Source organism: Ostrea edulis, chromosome 10 (genome assembly GCF_947568905.1).
Source record: "Ostrea edulis chromosome 10, xbOstEdul1.1, whole genome shotgun sequence".
Classification (NCBI taxonomy): domain Eukaryota; kingdom Metazoa; phylum Mollusca; class Bivalvia; order Ostreida; family Ostreidae; genus Ostrea; species Ostrea edulis.
In genome coordinates this window covers 46,182,759-46,205,481 of record NC_079173.1, presented here as the reverse complement: position 1 = coordinate 46,205,481, position 22,723 = coordinate 46,182,759, and the positions used below count along the sequence as shown (strand labels likewise).

Below are 22,723 nucleotides of genomic sequence, written 5' to 3'. Positions count from 1 at the left end.
GCTCCCAAGTTGTGTTGATTCAATGTTCCCATTTCCCTGTGGGGGGGGGGGGGATTGTTTTTGTCCTGGATATAGGTCTCTGCATAATTCTAATTTAACTTTTGAATAGTGAGTTATAAGACCCTCATTTTTCATATTTACTTTCTTTGTGACAAGATCTTTTTATGGCAGAGTTTGTTTGTGACCTTGACCTTAGAGATTGGTCTCCTTTTCAGAAAACTCAATGTTTCCTGACGTTTTTCAGAAAAAAAATTGTGCTTGATTTCTATATACATGTAGATATCCTTTGGCAAGACCTTAGAGAAAAACTTACTGTTAAGAAAACCTAACCTACTCAATATTTCCTAATATCAGTTAAGATAGAGCTTTCTTATTTTCTACATACTTGTAGATATCGTATGAAAAGACGTTTCATTTCAAAGAATGATATCTGACTTTGTGACCTTGACTTTCTCCACAATAACAAGGTCATATTATCACATTATTTTTGTATTGGTATCGAGGCATCTCCATGTTGTGTGAATTCAAGTTGGTTTTGTCTTGACCCTTTGGGGCTAAGTTTGGGTCAACTATATGATAAAAAAAGCTTAGAAAAAAAATCATAACCGCTTAACAACAGTAGGGTCAGGGTGACTCAGGTGAGCGATGTGTGTCATCCTCTTGTTTATGCAGAAAAGGGGTCAATTAAAATTATTCAGTAAACTATGGAGATCTATTTAAATGTATTAATCACATGATGGGAATGTTTATATCCAAAATGATGTAACTCTTGGAATATGTATTATGTAAAAATGAATGTAAATTCAATGATTGCTACTTTCCAGTTTCTCTAGCTTTATACTGTGTATTTGATTTCAGATTGTATTCTTAAAGACCCAGACCCTCCACATCATGGCCACACTAGGACTCAGTACTCAGCTAAAAGTACGACAATGTTCTCAATGTCAGAGGGACACTGAATTTTACTGTAACACATGTAAACGTGATCTGTGTTTACAGTGTAAAAAGAAACATGTCATTGATCTACATACCAAACACCATGATGTTGTGATTTACCGTGAGAAGTTTAACTACATCCCCAGACAAGAGATCTGTGTCAGACATCCAGACAGGTTCTATGAAATGTTCTGTCAGTCGTGTGAACTTTCTGTCTGTTTCCGATGTTTAGAGCACCGAAAACACCAAATACTGGATCTTAGAACAGCCTATCAAACAAAGCGACAACAACACCGAGAAATCATTGACAACATCAGAAGTGAGACTCTCTATAACTGTCGTGTTCTCCTGGCAGGAATCCAAACTGATATCCAAACTTGTCCCCCACAAATCTGTCACCGTCAATCACAGATGTCAACAAAAGCCCAGAGACTGAAGGATCTGATTGACACTGTGGTATGTGATGTTAAAACAAGATACCGAGGTTTATTGATTGATAGAATACAACAACAGAAGAGAAAAATGAACAGACAACTAGTTCACCTACAGAACTATGAAGACAGATATGAACAATCAGCAAACAGAGCGGTACAATTCCTCTTGTTTATAAAGACCAGTCGTGTCCCCCAGATAAAGAACAGTCCTAGTCAGTTATTGAGTGTCATCACAGAAATCCAAATGACAACAGGAAAACGACAAGTAGGAATAGACGAGTGTGTGAAACTGATGTCCACACCTGTATTACACACGTCTGTCTGTGTGACAGGTGTTAGTCGTGTGGTACACATATCTCGTGTGATGTCAGATCGGGTCTGGGTCTCTGATTATAACAATCTCATCTTGACAGACACAACAGGAGACACTATACACCGTGTGACAGATATAGGATGGTATAGAGGACACACAGTGAACAGTTCTGGTGAACTGATTTATATAGACAGTGATTATAACATCAACAAACTGTCTACAGACAATAAAACAGTCACCAGACTGATACAGAGTACATCACCATGGTATCCACGGTGTGTGTACTGCTCCCCGTCCACTGGAGATCTGATGGTGGGGATGTGGAACATTGATACAAAGACAGGCAAGGTAACCCGGTACAACAGTAGTGGTCAACACATCCTGACCATAGAACACGACAACACAGGTCACACACTGTATAGTGTTCCTCTCTATATCACAGAGAACAATAACGGTGATATCATTGTGTCTGACAGGATTAATGATGACCGTGGTGCTGTAGTGGTGAAAGAGCGCGGGGGGAGACATCGATTCTCCTACACAGAACCTCCATCAGGATCATCACTAGCACCATGGGGAATCTGTACAGACGCGCTGTCACACATCCTGGTGTGTGATGATAACACCCACACAGTACAGATGATTGACAAGGACGGTCACTTCCTGTCTCTGTTACTGACACGACAACACGGGATAAACACACCATGGAGCCTGAACTATGATGATAAAACTCACCTTCTCTGGGTCGGATCATGGTACACCAACACAGTGTCTGTATATAGATATCTACAGAGGAGGTACTCTCTGACTGGTAAGTACTAGTAGTACTGTAGTTTATTGTACTATATCAGTCAATATAAAAACACATGTTAATTACAGTGTGGGATATGATTAGATGCATTGTTTAGTTTTAATTACAGTTTGGGTTATCATTAGAGGTAGTGTTTAGTTTTAATTACAGTGTGGGTTATAATTAGAGATAGTGTTTAGTTTTAATTACAGTGTGGGTTATCATTAGAGATAGTGTTTAGTTTTAATTACAGTGTGGGTTATAATTAGAGGTAGTGTTTAGATTTAATTACAGTGTGGGTTATAATTAGAGGTAGTGTTTAGTTTTAATTACAATGTGGGTTATAAATAAAGGTAGTGTTTAGTTTTAATTACAGTGTGGGTTATAATTAGAGGTAGTGTGTAGTTTTATAATTACAGTGTGGGTTATAATTAGAGATAATGTTTAGTTTTAATTACAGTGTGGGTTATAATTAGAGGTAGTGTTTAGTTTTAATTACAATGTGGGTTATAATTGGAGGTAGTGTTTAGTTTTATAATTACTGTGTGGGTTATAATTAGAGGTAGTGTTTAGTTTTATAATTACAGTGTGGGTTATAAATAGAGGTAGTGTTTAGTTTTAATTACAGTGTGGGTTATAAATAGAGGTAGTGTTAAGTTTTAATTACAGTGTGGGCTATAATTAGAGGTAATGTTTAGTTTTAATTACAGTGTGGGTTATAATTAGAGGTAGTGTTTATTTTTATAATTACAGTTTGTGTTATAATTAGAGGTAAAGTTTAGTGTTAATTACAGTGTGTGTTGTAATTATAGAGTTAGTGTTTAGTTTGCATTAACATGATTGAAAAATATCTCTACCATATTTATATATATTTGTGATAGTATTATAAATATCGAATTTATGTATATGAATGTATATCTATATGTCTTATATATTAATTTTCTTAAAAGTAATATAGTGTATGATTTAAATATATATATATGTGTGTGTCTATATATGTATATGTGTGTATATATATATATATGTATGTATATATGTGTGTTTATATATGTATGTGTGTGTTTATGTATATATACGTATGTAATTAGTTTTTAATTTATCGTGAGAAATGGTCGTGTAAAGTATTGAAAAGTCATACGTTTTGATGTTATTGATTTGAGAAAAGTATTGTGATTTCAAATTTATTGAAAGTTCAACGTTTTTAGAATTCACAAAAAAACAACAACAAAAAAACATGATTAATCAGTGTGGGTTATAATTAGAGGTAGTATTTAGTTTTAATTACAGTGTGGGCTATAAATAAAGGTAGTGTATAGTTTTAATTACAGTGTGGGTTATAATTAGAGGTAGTGTTTAGTTTTAATTACAGTGTGGGTTATACAGTACCCGCAACGTTATTCTTGACATTCCTATCGTGCTCTATCGTGCGTGTATCCTATCGTATCGTGCGTGTATCCTATCCTATCGTGTATCAGGTTTTCCGTTTTCTATCGTGTTTTGCGTTTATCAGGTCTATCGTGTATCGTGTTTTGCGTGTATCAGGTTTTCCGTTTATCGTTAAAATCGTTTATCGTGTAGCTTCGGAAACTATCGGGATCGTTTATAAAATCTAATGGAAAAGTACGATACTTTCCGAAACCTTTATTCGTTTTGTTAAAGAAGCTATTTTTAGGAATCGAGGAAAGACGGTATATTTGAAGGAGAACATAAAGTTGTCGATTTTAAGGCAGAAGAAGAGATATTTGTCTGTCCAGAGAGAGAGTGAAAATTTATCACAATTTAATTCGAAGTAGTCTGGAAAGTAGGACAGTAAACCGAGCACAGTAAATCTGAAAGCTCCTTCTGAAGTTCATAAACATTTGTCTGTCTAGAAACAGTTATTTGTAATTAATACTAACAGAAAAATAGGGAGTTCCGATTTGAAAGGAAAAATAAGTAAATTACATTGTTTATCACATACATGTATATTTTAATAATGGTTCTTTTTCTTCCGATTTTTTTTCCACGTGTATGCTACTTATATAGCAACTGCTGAACTTGTGCGCGTCCTTATATCTGATTTTGTGTATCACCCGTGTTTTGACAGCTAACATTCTCAGGGACATTGTATTTCACACATTTAGAAGATTAAGTTTTAAAAGGGTGCAAGGGTGTTGCATCCCCCAAAATTCTGCTCAACTGGGCACGATTCCGCTGTCATCGTTGTTTTGTTTTTTATATACCTTGTACATGTACACATGTACCAATACTCGTACGTGTAGATACTGGAAATTTATGTTGGTTTTGATGATTATTTGAATTTTTTTTTTTACACACTAAGCGTTTCAAAATTGCGAATTTAAAACAAGCCGGGTTTTGTTTATGTTTTTTAAACAGTATATTTATGTTTTGTTAACAAAATATCAATTCAAATAAATATGTTCCAATTACTTATGACTATCAATTATCAATCATAGTGTAAAAATATCTAACAGGTGTAGTGCGGTTGATTTTTTTTTAAAGCGGTCGTTATGAAAATAACTTGAGATGTTGAATGAGCCGTGAACTTAGAACTTGATGCAAAATAACTCCCTCCTCGCTACACGCACAATATTACTTGGTTTTATTTCATACTCAAGGTAATATACATTAGCATAAGAGAGCTACTGAAGCATGATATCACTACATTATATTACATTTAGTTAATTCCCTGTATAATCTATATATTAAACATTAGGTGACAATATAAGTTTTAGAATCATTGGCTGATAAAATTCATATAGATATCAAATAATGAATTCAATGCCGTATATATTTTATTATTTTTTTTTTTTTAATTTTAGCTGTGATGGCATTAGAAAAAAAAACAACAAAAAAAACCGTACGACCGTGGATTAAAGAAATTATATGGTACAAAACCGATCAATGTTTTAAACAAATGTTACCGCGACGGGGACAGGTAGCTGATAGTCATCCCGCGATGAGAACGCGGTTTTCCTGAGTTACCTATAGATTACCGCGTTAGATTTTTTCCCATCGCGAGAACGCGGGAAACAAGAAATCCGTTTTGTCCGTAATGTAGGTATATAATGAACATTGAAATCCTTCAATATTATTATCAACATAATGTAAACATAATGTAATTATGTTGTAGGTATCAAAATTTCGTTCCGTCTAAACCGTTTCTAAATTTACAACATTTCTATCAGGTTTTCCGTTTATTGTGAAGATCGTTTATCGTGTTTTGCGTTTATCAGGTCTATCGTGAAGATCGTTTATCAGGTTTTGCGTTTATCAGGTTTATCGTGTATCCTATCGTATCGTGCGTGTATCCTATCGTATCGTGCGTGTATCCTATCCTATCGTGCGTGTATCGTGTTCTATCGTTTATCATGTCAAGAATAACGTTGCGGGTACTGTAATTAGAGATAGTGTTTAGGTTTAATTACAGTGTGAGTTATGATTTGAGGAAGTGTTTAATTTTAATTACAGTGTGGGTTATAAATAGAGGTAATGTTTAATTTTAGTTATAGTCTGGGTTATAAATTTATAGAGGTAGTCATGGTAGTGTTTAGTTTTAATTACAGTGTGAGTTATAATTAAAGGTAGTGTTTAGTTTTAAGTACAGTTAGGGTTATAATTAAAGGTAGTGTTTAGTTTTAATAACAGTGTGGGTTATAATTAAAGGTAGTGTTTAGTTTTAATTACTGTGTGGGTTATAATTAGAGGTAGTGTTTAGTTTTAATTACAGTATAGGTTATAAATAGAGGTAGTGTTTAGTTTTAATTACAGTCTGGGTTATAATTAGAGGTAGTGTTTAGTTTTAATTAGAGTGTGGGTTATAATTAAAGGTAGTGTTTAGGTTTAATTACAGTGTGGGTTATAATTAGCGGTAATGTTTAGTACTAATTACAGTCTGGGTTATAAATTTATAGAGAATGTTGAGTTTTAATTACGGTGTGGGTTATGATTAGAGGTAGTGTTTAGTTTTAATTACAGTGTGGGTTATAGATAAAGGTAGTGTTTAGTTTTAATTGCAGTGTGGGCTATAATTAAAGGTAGTGTTTAGTGTTAATTACAGTGTGGGCTATAATTAAAGGTAGTGTTTAGTGTTAATTACAGTGTGGGTTATAATTAGAAGTAGTGATTAGTTTTAATTACAGTGCAGGATATAAATAGTGGTAATTAATGTTCAGTTTTAATTACAATGCATTATAATTATAGGTTGTGCTTAGTTTTAATTACAGGGTGAGTTATAATTAAATTTAGTGTTTAGTTTTATTCATAGTGTGAGTTATAATCAGAGTTACTTTTAATTGTGCTCCCTGATAAATTTCAGAATTCTTTGTTTTCTTCAGCTAAATTTATGAATTTAAGAATGATAAAAATGATTATTTTTCACAGCTGTCAAGAATGTAAATATCAGTGATATCAACACAGCTTTGGCTTGTGACATGTTGTATATTTCTGTAAAATGTTGTGTGTTTCTGTAAAATGTTGTGTATTTCTGTAAAATGTTGTGTATTTCCCTGGAATGGCATTAATTTCTGCAGCAGGTGTGGACAAAATCTACATTGTGTACTGTTTGACATTTAACATGTACATTACACCCAGTCTCTGTGTTGAATAGGTCCCATGATTTTAGGGGTTCTATAGCTTACAAATCTCATTAATGAGTGAATTCACATATTTTGATGAATGTCCCCCCTCCAAAAACACTTTCAAAATGAAAGTGTTTATGTGACTTTAAATGTAGATTTATGAAAGATTTGTGCCACTTACATTAGAAATTGTGTAATCAAGTATATATATTACACACCCAAGGTTCAAAATTATTTCTGCAGTGCAGTGCTAATTTTCACTATATGATTCATTGAATAATACAATTTTTAGCGGGTGCACAGTATTATCGGTATACCAGTGTACCAGTATTTTTCTGGTGTCGGAATATACTGTGGTACAGGAGTTAAACTATCCCTATATATTAAAATCTTATAGCTATAAACAAAAATATAAAATTGAATTAAAATAAAAAAATATATATATAAAACAAAAAATAATTAAAGAAATGTGTGTACGTAGTGACTCACTTTATTAGGTCACCTGAGTTAAGTCAGGTGACTTTTTGCAAATGGTTGTCGTCCGCCGTCATGTGTCGTCCGTCATTCGTTAACGATTGAACATTTTTAACTTCTTGATAACTACCAGTCCAATTCTTTTTTAAGTTTGGTATGAAGCAGCTTTGGGACAAGGGGGACATAAATTGTAAATCTCATGACTCCATCACCCCTGGAGCCTTGGAGTAGGGCAAAAACTACCCAAAGTTGACAAATTTTCAAAAATCTTCTTAAGAACTGCACATGTCTACAAAAAACTAAATGCATGGGAAACTAGAGCAGGAAGGCTTGTGCCAAAGTTGTAAATTTCATGATTCCCAGGGTAGGCCAGCGGTTCTGATCGCATGGTGGGGCCAAACTTACTATATAGTGCTTATGTGCAAAACACTTAAATAACATCTTCTTTAGTGCCATTGATACTAAATTAAAACTAATTGAATAGCTAAAAATAACAAGTAGTCCTTTACTATTATTGTAAATTTGATTATCCAGGGGTAGGGGTTTTAGTATCAGGGTGGGGCCAATATTGTCAGGTATTAAATGTGTGAACAATAGACTCCATATTGAAAAATAATACATGAAAGTAAATTTTTAATATATTATTAATACAGTCATTTTTGTACTTTTTTGAATTAATACAGAAAAAATATATTATTTTTGTATCACAAAAAAAAATTTAAAGATTGGGTAACTAATTTTTGCATTAAATTCTGACTTTGATTTTTTAAAGGGTATTATTTTTGTATCATTTTGGACTTAGATTATTTTCAATATATTATTTTTGTATTTTTAGGGACTTCATTTTTTTTTTTTTTTCAAGCATATTATTTTTGTATCAAAATTAAACTTAGTCATTTTCACTGTATTAAAATTGTATTCCTTTTTTAAAACTTAGTAATTTTTAATCCAAATCTTTCAATGTATATGTATTGATTTTGTATTATAATTGGACTTTAAAAAATTCAGTGATTTTTCAATGTATTATAATTGTTTTTTTTTTTTTAGTCATTTTTAATCCAAATCTTTGAATTTATATGTATTAATTTTGTATTATAATTGGACTTAAACATTTTTCCAGTGATTTTCACTGTATAAAAATTGACTAATTTTTAACTTTCCCTTGATAACTATAATTCCAATTTTTTTTTAGAGTTGGGTACCGCAGAAACTAAATGTACCGCAGTATACTGTGGTATTTGCAAAATACCGCGGTACATACCATGGTATACCGCAGATTTAATCTTTTAGTTTTATGATTCAATTTTAGTGGATTTTAGTTGTGATTTATTGTGTATAATGAGCAGTTATTAGTTTATTGATTGTAAATTGCATTTAATTTATTCAAATATAAATAATAAGGAAACTATCCTATTTAAATCTATTTTGAAACCATGCAGTTAACAGAACAAAAGTTTAATCCAAACATAAAAGTATATCGTACATACAATATAGCAGTGTCTCTGTATCATGAATAGAATCGACTGTGACTAGACTACTGACTGGGACGACAATCAAAATAATTAATAGGGGGAAACCTGTGGAATTTATTTGACACGATCTCAAAGTCAAGTTCTTAGAGTCGCGAATGACGAGAACTTCTACATGTAGGATATGCCTGTCCTTTTCTCTAAAGACAATAATGAGAACATGTGCGCACGAATGTGTTCTTGTTCTTCGACCACAATTCCTACATTTTTGCACCTCAAACACATTAACTCGCCGTTCAGAATTGGCAGGAATTTGTACTCGCTCGAAGAACGGTGGTTTCGAACGCACAAATCTGCATCTGCCATTTTATATATTTTTTTAACTTGGGGGTTTGCCTAATAGGCGGAAATGATATTCGACCCATATAAACCAATTAACATAAAAACAATTTTTATAATCTACCGTATATATTAAAATAATTACTTAATGAAATGTTTTCTATTATTTTTTTTCTTTAATTTTGATTTGTTTTCATATCATTAATAATCAAATCATTGCGTTTTATACTTCGTATGTTTTGCTGATTGTGTACAGTTATTAGACTTGCCTTTCATTACATCACCACGAGGGAACGATGTAAATAATGTGAGTCACTGCGTACACAAATTTCTTTTAATTATTTTTCTTGTTTCAATTTTTATATTTTTGTTAAGAGTTATCAGACTTGAATATATCGAGATTTCGCCTCGTGTACCGTGGTACATACCGGTACCAGAAAAATACCGGTATACCGGTACTACCGCACACCTAAAAAAATTTCCCCTCAAAATTTCGTATGAAGCATCTTTGGAAAAAGTGAGACATAAATTGTAGAATTCAGGATTTCTGCACTCCTGGGGCCTTGGGTGCAGGACAAAAACTGTCCTCTTTTTCTAGAACGGCACATGTTTAAGTAAAACTAAATGCATTAAGATGTAAAGCAGGAAGGCTTCTACCAAAATTGTCAATTTCATGATCCCCGGGGTAAGGGTTTTGACCCCAGGGTGGGTACAATCTTAGTATTATAATGTTTATATATGTAAGTTTGCTAATACTGTATAAAACTGTATAAAATTTGCATACTAAGGAATAGCAGAAAAAAGATGAACAACAAATGGTGAATTTCACAACCCAGGGTTTTTATTCTAGGATGGGTCCAAATTAGTCATAATTACATTTCAATATTATAATCTTATTATGCCTATTATATTGTGTGAAGCATTTCATCAGTGTATGCACTTATGAGGGCATTGAAGTTGTAAGAACACATCTTGTTTTATACTTTTGCTGAATGTTAAAATTTAGCTTAGATATTCAGAGTAGGATTTTCTTTCTTTCTAGATTTCATGTAGCCTTTGGGAGTATATAAAGATCATTTTTCACTAGTACTCGGATGACTGATAAGGCCTGTGGGCCTCTTGTTTATATCGTACCTTCATTGTAATGTAATGAAAAGTAAATATAATACGTGTACACAATCGGTAAAACGAATGTCAGACATTTCGGCCCATTGACACTTCAACCCAAATTTTTGAGACACTTCGGCCCAAAGACATTTCGGCCCAAGATATTTCCGTATGAGACACTTCGGCCCATATTTTTCATTTTGCCAACATCACCCTTATTGCGTTTCTTTTGACAATATCTTTCTACTGGTACCAAGATATTTGCCCTGGTGACCTTGGCCATCTTCGGAATTGGCCATTATTGGGGGCATTTGTGTGTTCACAAACACATCTTGTTCATTTTGCCAACATCACCCTTATTGCGTTTCCACATTATAGTAAATTGACACTTCGGCCCAGTGACATTTCGGCCCAAATGTTAAAAATAACAACATTCATGGATCAATTTCTTTGGTTTTTATAGATCATCACTTCGGTCCAGACGTTTCAGCCCATTTTTAGGGCTCTAAAGCATTATCCTTTCCACCTATTGACCTATTGCTATCTGTTTTTGTCCGTCGTCGTTCGTCCTGCGTTAACATTTGAACATTTTCAGCTTCTTCTCTGATACCCCTGAACCAATTTCAACCAATTTTGGCATATAGCATTATATTATTATAGCATCTGTGGGTGAAGGGGAACAAAAATTGTGAAATTCGTGGTCCCTGCCCCCCTGGGGCCTGAGGGGTGGGGCAAAAACCATCAAAATGAGTGTAATTTTTAAAAAAATCTTCTTCTTTACTCCTGGACACCAAGAAGCCAAACTGTGGGCATAATTATAATGAGCATTGAGCCCTCTACCAAAATTGTGAAATTCATGGCCCCTGTGGCAGGGGTTCTTGTGTTAGGGTGGGGCTCTATTGGTCATATAGTCAAAATGGCAAAAACCATCAAAATGAGTGTAATTTTAAAAAATCTTCTTTACTCCTGGACATCAAGAAGCCAAACTGTGGGCATAATTATAATGAGCATTGAGCCCTCTACCAAAATTGTGAAATTCATGGCCCCTGGGGCAGGGGTTCTTGTGTTAGGGTGGGGCTCTATTGGTCATATAGTGAAAATGTAGAAATTCTTTGAAAATCTTCTCTGTCTCTGGGTATTAAGTAGACAAACTAATAGCATGGTAACGATGAGCAAGGATGCCTCTTTATACCCCCCGCAACAAGTTGTGGGGGGGTATACTGGAATCCAGTTGTCCGTCTGTCCGTCCGTCCATCTGTAGACGCAATGGTTTCCGGGCTCTAAAGCATTATCCTTTCCACCTACCGTCACCATATCATATATATGGACTACCCCTAGGATGAAGATGTTCCCTATCGATTTTAGGGTCAAAAGGTCAAAGGTCAAGCGCACTGGACATTGAAGTAGCAATCTGGTTCCCGGGCTCTAAAGCGTTATCCTTTCCACCTACAGTCACCATATCAAACATATGGACTACCCATGGGATGAAGATGTTCCCTATCAATTTTGGGGTCAAAAGGTCAAAGGTCAAGCGCACTGGACATTGAAGTAGCAATATGGTTTCCGTGCTCTAAAGCGTTATCCTTTCCACCTACAGTCACCATATCATATATATGGACTACTAATGGGATGAAGATGATCCCTATCGATTTTGGGGTCAAAAGGTCAAAGGTCAAGTGCACTGGACATTGAAGTAGCAATATGGTTTCCGGGCTCTAAAGCGTTATCCTTTCCACCTACAGTCACCATATCATACATATGGACTACTAATGGGATGAAGATGATCCCTATCGATTTTAGGGTCAAAAGGTCAAAGGTCACGCGCACTGGACATTGAAGTAGCAATATGGTTTCCAGGCTCTAAAACGTTATCCTTTCCACCTACAGTCACCATATCATACATATGGACTACCCATGGGATGAAGATGTTCCCTATCGACTTTGGGGTCAAAAGGTCAAAGGTCATGCGCACTGGACATCGAAGTAGCAACACTCAGAAAAGAGGTAGTTTATACCTATTACCAACACCCTTTGGGAGATTGGGGTAAGCGGGGGGTATTCTTAGTGAGCATTGCTCACAGTACCTCTTGTTAAAAATTGTGAAATTCATGGCCCCTGGATCAGGGGTTCTGGTGCTAGGATGGGGCTCTATAAGTCATATAGTGAAAATACATTATTTCTTTGAAAATCTTCTTCTCTGTCCTTGGGTATTAAGTAGACAAACCAATAGCATGATTATGATGAGCAAGGATGCCTCTTTCAAAATTGTGAAATTTATGGCCCCTGGGTCAGGGGTTCTGGTATTAGGGTTGGGCCCTATTGATCATATAGTGAAAATGCATTTTATTTCTTTGAAAATCTTCTCCTCTGCTGCTGGGTATTAAGTAGACAAACTAATAGTATGATAATGATGATCAAGGATGCTTCTTTCAAAACTGAAATTTATGGCCCCTGGGTCAGGGGTTCTGGTGCAAAGGCGGGGCTGACCACATAGCTATTCAATGTTTCTTCCATCCAAAAGTAAAATTCTTATATTTAAACACAAACCTAATTCAAACATTGGAAGGTTGTTACATAATACTCAGGTGACCTATAAGGCCCCTGGGCCTCTTGTTTTTTTTTTTAACTGAGACATGCCGGCCCATTGTACGATTTATTATTCTGCTTTATATACCACACACATTACTTTTTTAAAACAACATCATAGTATTTATAATGAAAGTTAAAGTCTCACCTGACGTCTTTCTTGTTCTAACAGCAGCTAAGGAATGGTAAGCAACGAAATTATATGGATTGGATATCAAATGGCTTCTCTCAAACTTCTTATAGTTTGCTCCCCATACTTATCTGGGGGTACACGAAGGCGCGTGCCAAACCGCGCGTGTATTGGTTACGTTTGGGTTTTAATATTCAGGTAACTGTTAAGACTTGTGGGCCTCTTGTTAGTTCACATGAACTTAAGTGAGGTTTTCCGATCACCCGTTCTCTGTAAGGCCAAGTAAAATTAATTAGTAGATAATCATTCAAACTTCACAAAAAAGTGATCACCTGTTCTCTGTCATATATCAGTCTGTCTCTAAACTTTACAGTCACATTTTCAACCTCGTCTCCAGAACCACTGGGTTTCAATCAAACTTAGTACAGAACAGCCTTGGGTAAATGGGATCCAAACATGTGGAAATGAAGGGAATAAGTTTGCAGTTAGGTTTTTAGCTCACCTTAGCTGAAAACTCTCGTGAACTTTTCTGATCACCTGTTGTCCGTCGTTTGTCTGCCTGTCCGTCTGTTTAAACTTTATACATTTTGGATTTTTTTTTCAGAGCCACTGGGCCAATTTCAACCAAACTTGGCCAAAGGCATCCTTGTGTTAAGGGCTTTTAGGTTTGTTCAAATGAAGGGCCATGTCCTTTTCAAAGGGGAGATAATCACAAAAATGCAGAAATAAGGTGGGGCCATTTAAAATCTTCTCAAGAACCACCGGGCCAGAAAAGCTGATATTTACTAGAATGCTTCCTGGCATAGTGCAGATTCAAGTTTGTTAAAATTATGGACCCTGGAAGGTTGGATGGGACCACAATATGGGATCAAAATTTTACATGGAAATATTTTGGAAAAATATTTAAAAATCTTCTCAAAAACTACTGGGACACAGGAAAGTAGAAATTTATATGAAAGCTTCCTGACCTTGGGCAGATTTGAGTTTGTAAAAAGCATGGTCCCCAGGGCAGGATGGGGCCACAAGAGGGGGGGGGTATCAAAGTTTTACATAGAAATAAATAGTAAAAATCTTTAAAAATCTTCTCAAAAACTACTAGACCAAGAGAGTGGAAATTTACATCAATACTTCCTTTTTAGTAACATAGTGCAGATTGAAATTTGTTGAAATTATGGCCCTGAGGGTACACTGTGGCGACAATATGGGATCAAAGTTGATTTACATATATATATTTATATATATGTGTGTAGGGAAAATCATTAAAAATCTTCTTCTGAAAAATCACTGGGCCAGAAAAGTTTACATTCACATGAAAGCTTCCTGACATAGTCCAGATTCAATTTTGGAAAAAAAATCATGGCCGTGGGAGTAGGTTGGGGCCACAATAGTAGGGCTGCAACAGGTACCCAAAATAACCAAAAACCGTGCGGGTTGTGTTGTTTGGGTTGGGTTGGGTTCCATTTTTTTGTATTTCGGTTCGGGTTTGCTTTTTAAAATAGAATCAATATTAGAAATCCGTTGAAAAGAAATGTCGTCAAAATCCTAAAGGTGGCTATATTTTGACCAATGGTCAGATGATGGCATTTTGGACAGAACTATAAACAATGACAGTATGTAAGATATGTCAAACGCATTGAAAATACGCCACAGGTTCGACATCGTCAATGACAAAACATTGAAAACATGGAATGGAAATGAGAAGAAGTGATAATGCTGTGTCTAGTACCATGGTTTTCGAGTCTAAACCTCAGTCCACGTCCCCAAGTAATTATTGTAAGAAATACAATAAAGGTTTTTGATTTTAACTGTATATTAGATTTTTATGCCCCCCTTTGAAAAAGAGGGGGCGTATTGTTTTGCAACTGTCAGTCGGTCGGTCTGTAGACCATGTGTTTCCCGCTCAATATCTTGAGAACCATTCACTTGATGATAATGATATTTCATATGTGGGTTGGTTATGAGTAGAAGAGGACCCCTAGTGTTTTTCAGGTCAAAAGGTCAAGGGTCAATCTACTTTGGACATAGGAATATAATGTCTGCTCAATATCTTGAGAACAATTTGCTTGAAAAACATCAAACTTAGCACACTGGTACATCCTAAGGAGCAGATGACGCCTATTGATTTTGAGGTCATATAGTCAAAGGTCAAGGGTCAAACTGGGCATAGAAATATACTGACCATTCAATGTCTGGAGAACCCTTTGCTTGACAGACATTAAAAAATGGCACACCAGTACATCTTCAGAAGAAAATGACCCCTATTGATTTTGAGGTCGCATGGTCAAAGGTCAAGGGTCAACCTGGACATTCGAATATACTGTCCGCTCAATATCTTGAGAACCCTTTGCTTGACAGACATCAAACTTAATACAGTGGTGTATATTCAGGAGGAGATGACTCCTATTGATTTTGAAGACACATGGTCAAAGGTCAAACTGAACATAGTAATATACTGTCCACTCAATATCTTGATAACCCTTTTGCTTGACAGGCATCAAACTTAGTACACTGGTACATCTTCAGGAGAAGATGACCCATATTGATTTTGAGGTCAAAAGTCAATTGTTGAACTGGACATAGTAATATGCTGTCTCCTATATTTTAAGAATTATTTGCTTGATTGACACCAAACTTGGTACACTGGTACAGCATAAGGAGTAGATGACCCCTATTGATTTTTAGGTCACATGCTCGATTCACTCTTGACATAAGAAGATATTGCCTGCTCAATATTTTGAATTGATGATACTACTATCAATTAAATGATGTTTATGTATAACCCTTTTCAATTTTGCACCATGGGGGGCATATGTGTTTTACAAACATCTCTTGTTAAAACAAGTTATGTAAACCCAAACCGATGTACCCGAATCCAAAGTTTAAAATTTAGAACCGACCCGACCTGAAAATGTTTGGAACTATGACAGCCCTACACAATAGGGATCAAAGATTAACAGGCTAATATATAGGAAAAAATCTTTAAATACGAGCCAATGTGAATCCAGTAAGCGATGTTGCCCATGGGCCTCTTGTTGTTCACCAAATCAAAATCTGACTTTTGTTAGCATTTTTTAGCTCACCTGAGCTGAAAGCTCAAGTGAGCTTTTCTGATCACCCGTATTCCGGTGCCCATCCGTCGGTAAACTTTTCACATTTTCAACTTATTCTCAACAACCACTGGGCCAATTTCAACCAAAGTTGGCACAAAACATCCTTAGGTAAAGGGAATTCTAAATTGTTAAAATAAAGAGCCAGGCCACCTTCCAAGGGGAGATAATCAAGAAAAGGATGGGGCCACAATAGGGGATCAAAGTTTTACATACAAATATATAGGGAAAATCTTTAAAAATCTTCTTCTCAAGAACCATTGGGCCAAAGAGGTTCACATTTACATGAAAGCTTTCTGACATAGTGTAGATTCAAGTTTTCAAAAACCATGGCCTCCAGGGGTAGGTTTGGGGCCATAATAGGGACTACGGTTTTACATGCAAATAGATATGGAAAATCTTCTGATATGGACCAAGGTGACTCAGGTGAGCGATGTGGCCCATGGGTCTCTTGTTTTTAGGTTTTTAGGTTTGGAGGTTGATGTCAAATGTAGACAATGTTCTTTAGTTAAAGACATTTAGATTTTAGGATTGTTGTGAAATCGGGAAGCAGTGTTCCAAAGAAGATTGTATACTTATATTACAAGGATTGTGAATTACGACTTCATTTCAACATGGAGACGTTTTGTTTGTTATCAGCTTTTGTAGTTTACTTTAGGTGTTAGTTTGCTTTTCTATTTAGTTTTCATTTTTATGTAGAAATTCTATCGTTCTGAGGAAGGGAGAGGTCTACCCGAGAATTTAACAATTCACTGTTGTTCGTGTCGTTGGTCATTTTTAGTGCTTTGTATATCCTTTAATATTCATTTGATCTCATATCTTCTATTAGATCTGACACTTGGATGTTGAGTGTAGTTGGTTTTCGTGCATTAGGTGAAGATGAAGATAAATCACGCATGCAATCAACACTTCTAACGTTAGATTTAATATAATGCTCTCGGTTCAACAATTATCATCTCAGAATTTTCCAGTTGGATACATTGCCATCCCAATTTTTGTCACTGAGAAATTGTGATTGCAAAGGTCAAAGGTCAACTAGAATACATTGTTTAGATTCATGTATAACTAGTGATATGTATTTAACACTGTATATTTGTAATGCAGTAAGTGGTACACTGTATATTTGTAATGCAGTAAGTGGTACACTGTATATTTGTAATGCAGTAAGTGATACACTGTATATTTGTAATGCAGTAAGTGATACACTGTATATTTGTAATGCAGTAAGTGGCACACTGTATATTTGTAATGCAGTAAGTGGTACACTGTATATTTGTAATGCAGTAAGTGGTACACTGTATATTAGTAATGTAGTAAGTGATACACTGTATATTTGTAATGTAGTAAGTGATACACTGTATATTTGTAATGCAGTATATTTGTAATGTAGTAAGTGGTACACTGTGTATTTGTAATGTAGTAAGTGGTACACTGTATATTTGTAATGTAGTAAGTGATACACTGTATATTTGTAATGTAGTAAGTGGCACACTGTATATTTGTAATGCAGTAAGTGATACACTGTATATTTGTAATGCAGTAAGTGGTACACTGTATATTTGTAATGTAGTAAGTGGTACACTGTATATTTGTAATGCAGTAAGTGATACACTGTATATTTGTAATGCAGTAAGTGGTACACTGTATATTTGTAATGTAGTAAGTGGTACACTGTATATTTGTAATGCAGTATATTTGTAATGCAGTAAGTGATACACTGTATATTTGTAATGCAGTAAGTGGTACACTGTATATTTGTAATGCAGTAAGTGGTACACTGTATATTTGTAATGTAGTAAGTGGTACACTGTATATTTGTAATGCAGTAAGTGGTACACTGTATATTTGTAATGTAGTAAGTGGTACACTGTATATTTGTAATGCAGTAAGTGGTACACTGTATATTTGTAATGTAGTAAGTGATACACTGTATATTTGTAATGCAGTAAGTGGTACACTGGCCCCAGGGGAATGTCACATGCTACAAAATAAATCTTCTCACTATACAATTATTATACTACAGTAGTGTGGATGTGACTTGAATTAAACTCCTACATGACCAGTATGAATGGATGCACAGTAATGATTTTTTGTTATGAATCAAGAAGAAAAAGCCGCTAGTGTCTGATCAAGTGAGCAATGTGACCCATAGGCCTATCGCCTCGAATATCAGGTCATGCAATGCGTGATTAATGTAATTAAATGATTGAATCAATTTAGATAATTGATCAATCATTAATTACATTGATCAGTATAGAATTGATGTTGTCTGTGGTAGGTTGGACCCATTTCTACAAGATTAAATGCTTAACCTCTGCCTCAGTTATAGACAAACTGTGACAAGATTGCTAGTGATAAGTTTTCTTTTGGAGTAGTGATACTTAGATGACCGAGTGGGCATGTTGGTATCTTGGCATGTGATGTAGGATTTCTGATTGATTACATTCTGTATTTTTTATACCCTTAGACTATCCAGACAGTGAGGAAGACGACACCAGGGGGAAATTTGACGTTGATGACAAGGACGCCAGGGGAGAAGCTGATCCTAAAACATGTTGCCAGCGGTGTATCTTGGTGTAGATGTAAGAATTAATATTCCCAGTGGTGTCACATAATCTTAAAGAGAAAAATGGCTTTAAAATTGTATTAAAATTTTAATATGCAAACGTACAAAAGATCAATTTCAAATTTTAGTGTGTTTTTACGCTTAATGAAATGCTAATTTTGTGACTCCTGCATTCTTTAGAAAAGTGTTTTCTCGCAAGTTTACAGAAATATGTCTTAATGATTGTATTTCATGTTTTACAGATGACATACAATTACCATTACCATTCCTTCAGCCAATGAAACTGATATACATTTCTTAATCTGGTGATGGTGGACACGGATTACATTTTCTCATCTAGTGATGGTGGACACTGATTACATTTCCTCATCTAGTGATGGTGGACATTGATTACATTTCCTCATCTAGTGATGGTGGACATTGATTACATTATTCCCATCTAGTGATGGTGGATACTCATTACATTTCCTCATCTAGTGGTGGTGGATATTGATTACATTCCTTAATCTAGTTATGGTGGACATTGATTACATTTCCTCATCTAGTGATGGTGGACACTCATTACATTTCCTCATCTAGTGATGGTGGACATTGATTACATTTCCTCATCTAGTGATGGTGGACATTGATTACATTATTCCCATCTAGTGATGGTGGACCTTGATTACATTTCAGCATCTAGTGATGGTGGACATTGATTACATTTCCTCATCTAGTGATGGTGGACATTGATTACATTTCCTCATCTAGTGATGGTGGACACTGATTACATTTCCTCATCTAGTGATGGCGGACACTGATTACATTTCCTCATCTAGTGATGGTGGACATTAATTACATTTCCTAATCTAGTGATGGTCGACATTGATTACATCTATCAGTCAGTGATGGCAGACAAACATTAATGTTGATCATTGTAGCAAGTATTCGTGATTTTGTGTTGATTATAACCTCCATGTGATTCATTGATCAAACCTTCATTTTCACACTTTATTTATTACATTTGTATGTATTGACTTGATGAGAGACATTTGTATGTCTCCCTTCAAAGAAGAGGGGCATGTTGGTTTGTACCTGTCGGTCGGTAGATCACGTTGTCCACCCAATATCTTGAGAACCATTCACTTGATCGTAATAATATTTCATATGTATGTTGATTATGAAGAGAAGAGGCCCCCTATTGTTTTTCAGGTCAAAAGGTTAAAGGTCAAGGGTCAGTCTACTCTGGACATAGGAATATAATGTCCGCTCAATATCTTGAGAACCCTTTGTTTGACAGACATCAAACTTGGTACACTGGTATATCTTTAGAAAAAGATGACCCCTATTGAATTTGAGGTCCCATGGTCAAAGGTAAAGGGTCAAACTGGACATTCGGATATACTGTCTGCTCAATATATTGAGAACCCTTTGCTTGACATACATCAAACTTGGTACACTGGTACATTTTCAGGAGTTGATGACCTCTATTGATTTTTCGGTCACATGGTCAATCCGCTCTTGACATAGGAAGATATTGTCTGCTCAATATTTTGAATTAATGATACTATCATTTAAATGATGTGTGTATAACTCTTTTCAATTTTGCACCATGGGTGGGGAGTGGCATATTCGTTTTAGAAATATCTCTTGTCTATATAAGTTTTATGATGTATTTTTTAGCTCACCTGAGCCGAAGGCTCAAGTGAGCTTTTCTTATCACATTTTGTCCGGCGTCCGTTTGTCTGTCTGTCCGTCTGTCTGTAAACTTTTCACATTTTCATCTTCTTCTCATGAACCACTGGGCCAATTTCAACCAAACATGACCAAAAGCATCCTTGGGTAAAGGGTTTTCAAGTTTGTTCAAATGAAGGGCCATGTCCCTTTCAAAGGGGAGATAATCACAAAAATGCAAAAATAGGGTGGGGTCATTTAAAAATCTTCTTCTCAAGAACCAGTGGGCCAGAAGAGCTGAAATTTACCTGAAAGCTTCCTGACATATTGCAGATTCAAGTTTGGTCAAATCATGGCCCCCGGTGGTAGGATGGGGCCACAAGGGGAGATCAAAGTTTTACATACAAATATATAGGGAAAAACTTTAAAAATCTTCTTCTCAAGAACCACTAAGCCAGAAAAGCTGAGATTTACATGAAAGCTTCCTGACATAATGCAGATTCAAGTTTGTTCAAATCATGGGCCCCGGGGGTTCGATGGGGCCACAATAGGGGATCAAAGTTTTACATACAAATATATAGGACAAATCTTTAAAAATATTTTTCTCAAGAACCACTGAGCCAGAAAAGCTGATTTTTACATGAAAACTTTCTGACATAGTGCAGATTCAAGTTTGTTCAAATCATGGCCCCCAGGGGTAGGATGGGGCCACAAAGGGGGATCAAAGTTTTACATACAAATATATAGGGAAAAACTTTAAAAATCTTCTTCTCAAGAACCACTAAGCCAGAAAAGCTGAGATTTACATGAAAGCTTCCTGACATCATGCAGATTCAAGTTTGTTCAAATCATGAGTCCCGGGGGTTCGATGGGGCCACAATAGGGGATCAAAGTTTTACATACAAATATATAGGACAAATCTTCTTCTCAAGAACCACTGAGCTAGAAAAGTTGATTTTTACATGAAAACTTTCTGACATAGTGCAGATTCAAGTTTGTTCAAATCATGGACCCCGGGGGTAGGATGGGGCCACAAGGGGGGTCAAAGTTTTACATACAAATATATAGTTAAAATCTTTTTCTCAATAACCACTGAGTCAGAAAAGCTGATATTTACAAGAAAACTTTCTGACATAGTGCAGATTCAAGTTTATTCAAATCATGGACCCCGGGGGTAGGATGGGGCCACAAGGGGGGTCAAAGTTTTACATACAAATATATAGTTAAAATCTTTTTCTCAATAACCACTGAGTCAGAAAAGCTGATATTTACAAGAAAACTTTCTGACATAGTGCAGATTCAAGTTTATTCAAATCATGGCCCCCGGGGTGTAGAATGGGGCCACAAGTGGGGGGGGGGGGTGAAAGTTTTACATACAAATATAGGAAAAACTTTAAAAATCTTCTTCTCAAGAACCATTGATCCAAAGAAGTTGACATTTACATGAAAGCTTTCTGACATAGTGAAGATTCAAGTTTGCAAAGGGTAGTTTGGGCCATAATAGGGACCAAGGTTTTACATGCAAATATATATGGAGTCTTCAGATATGGGCCAAGGTGACTCGGGTGAGCGATGTGGCCCATGGGCCACTAGTTTGTAAAACAATTTTCAATCATGTAAATGTTTTAGATATTTTCTATCTGTATTATGCATGTCTGCTAAAATAAAAAGAAACGATTGTGTACATAAAAAGACCCAAAGTGTTGTCTTGTTTTAAATGTGTCTTGAATCAAGTTTGATCTGTGTTTTGAATGAGCTGAACATGCCAAGTATACCATCTCAACTTAAAGTATTCAATGTATAATGACCATATTTCATATCTAACATTCTAATTATTGGATGGTGGAATATTTGTAATTATATATGGTATCATTTTGAAGGGTTCATCAAATAAAAATAATCCACCATAGGAATTTTCAAAATTTTGTTAACTGTTTGATTTATTTCACCTAGAATTTAACATTGAAGTATATGGGGAAAACATGTTTTATTTCAATAATTTAAAAACAAATTATATTTTCATACTAATCTCTTGGTAGAAAGTTACATACACTTTCTTTTTATGAAAATATGAAATAAAATTAATCATTGACCACACACATTTTTAGAAAATTAGCTTTTTTTTTTATTTTTTACGAAGGGGAGACAACTCTTCCAAAAAGTCTTAATTGCAAAAAAGTCAGCTTCTAATCATTTACCAGTCATGTGAATTTCATCTGTTCACTTTCATCATTATTTA

The 22,723-nt window shown here is 35.3% G+C and overlaps 1 protein-coding gene across 2 annotated transcripts in view; it reads left to right on the top strand.

Moving 5' to 3' along the window:
* LOC125682792 (uncharacterized) overlaps nucleotides 1-22,178 on the top strand; it is a 196,451-nt gene extending 174,273 nt beyond the window's left edge. For both annotated transcript variants that reach the window (XM_056151560.1, XM_056151561.1), the window contains 3 exons: nucleotides 859-2,494; nucleotides 18,733-18,847; nucleotides 19,074-22,178. In XM_056151560.1, coding sequence (XP_056007535.1) covers nucleotides 892-2,494; nucleotides 18,733-18,845 — 1,716 coding nt within the window. In that variant the 5' untranslated portion in view covers nucleotides 859-891 and the 3' untranslated portion in view covers nucleotides 18,846-18,847; nucleotides 19,074-22,178. The remainder of the gene's footprint in view (nucleotides 1-858; nucleotides 2,495-18,732; nucleotides 18,848-19,073) is intronic.
* The last annotated feature ends 545 nt before the right edge of the window (nucleotides 22,179-22,723 follow it).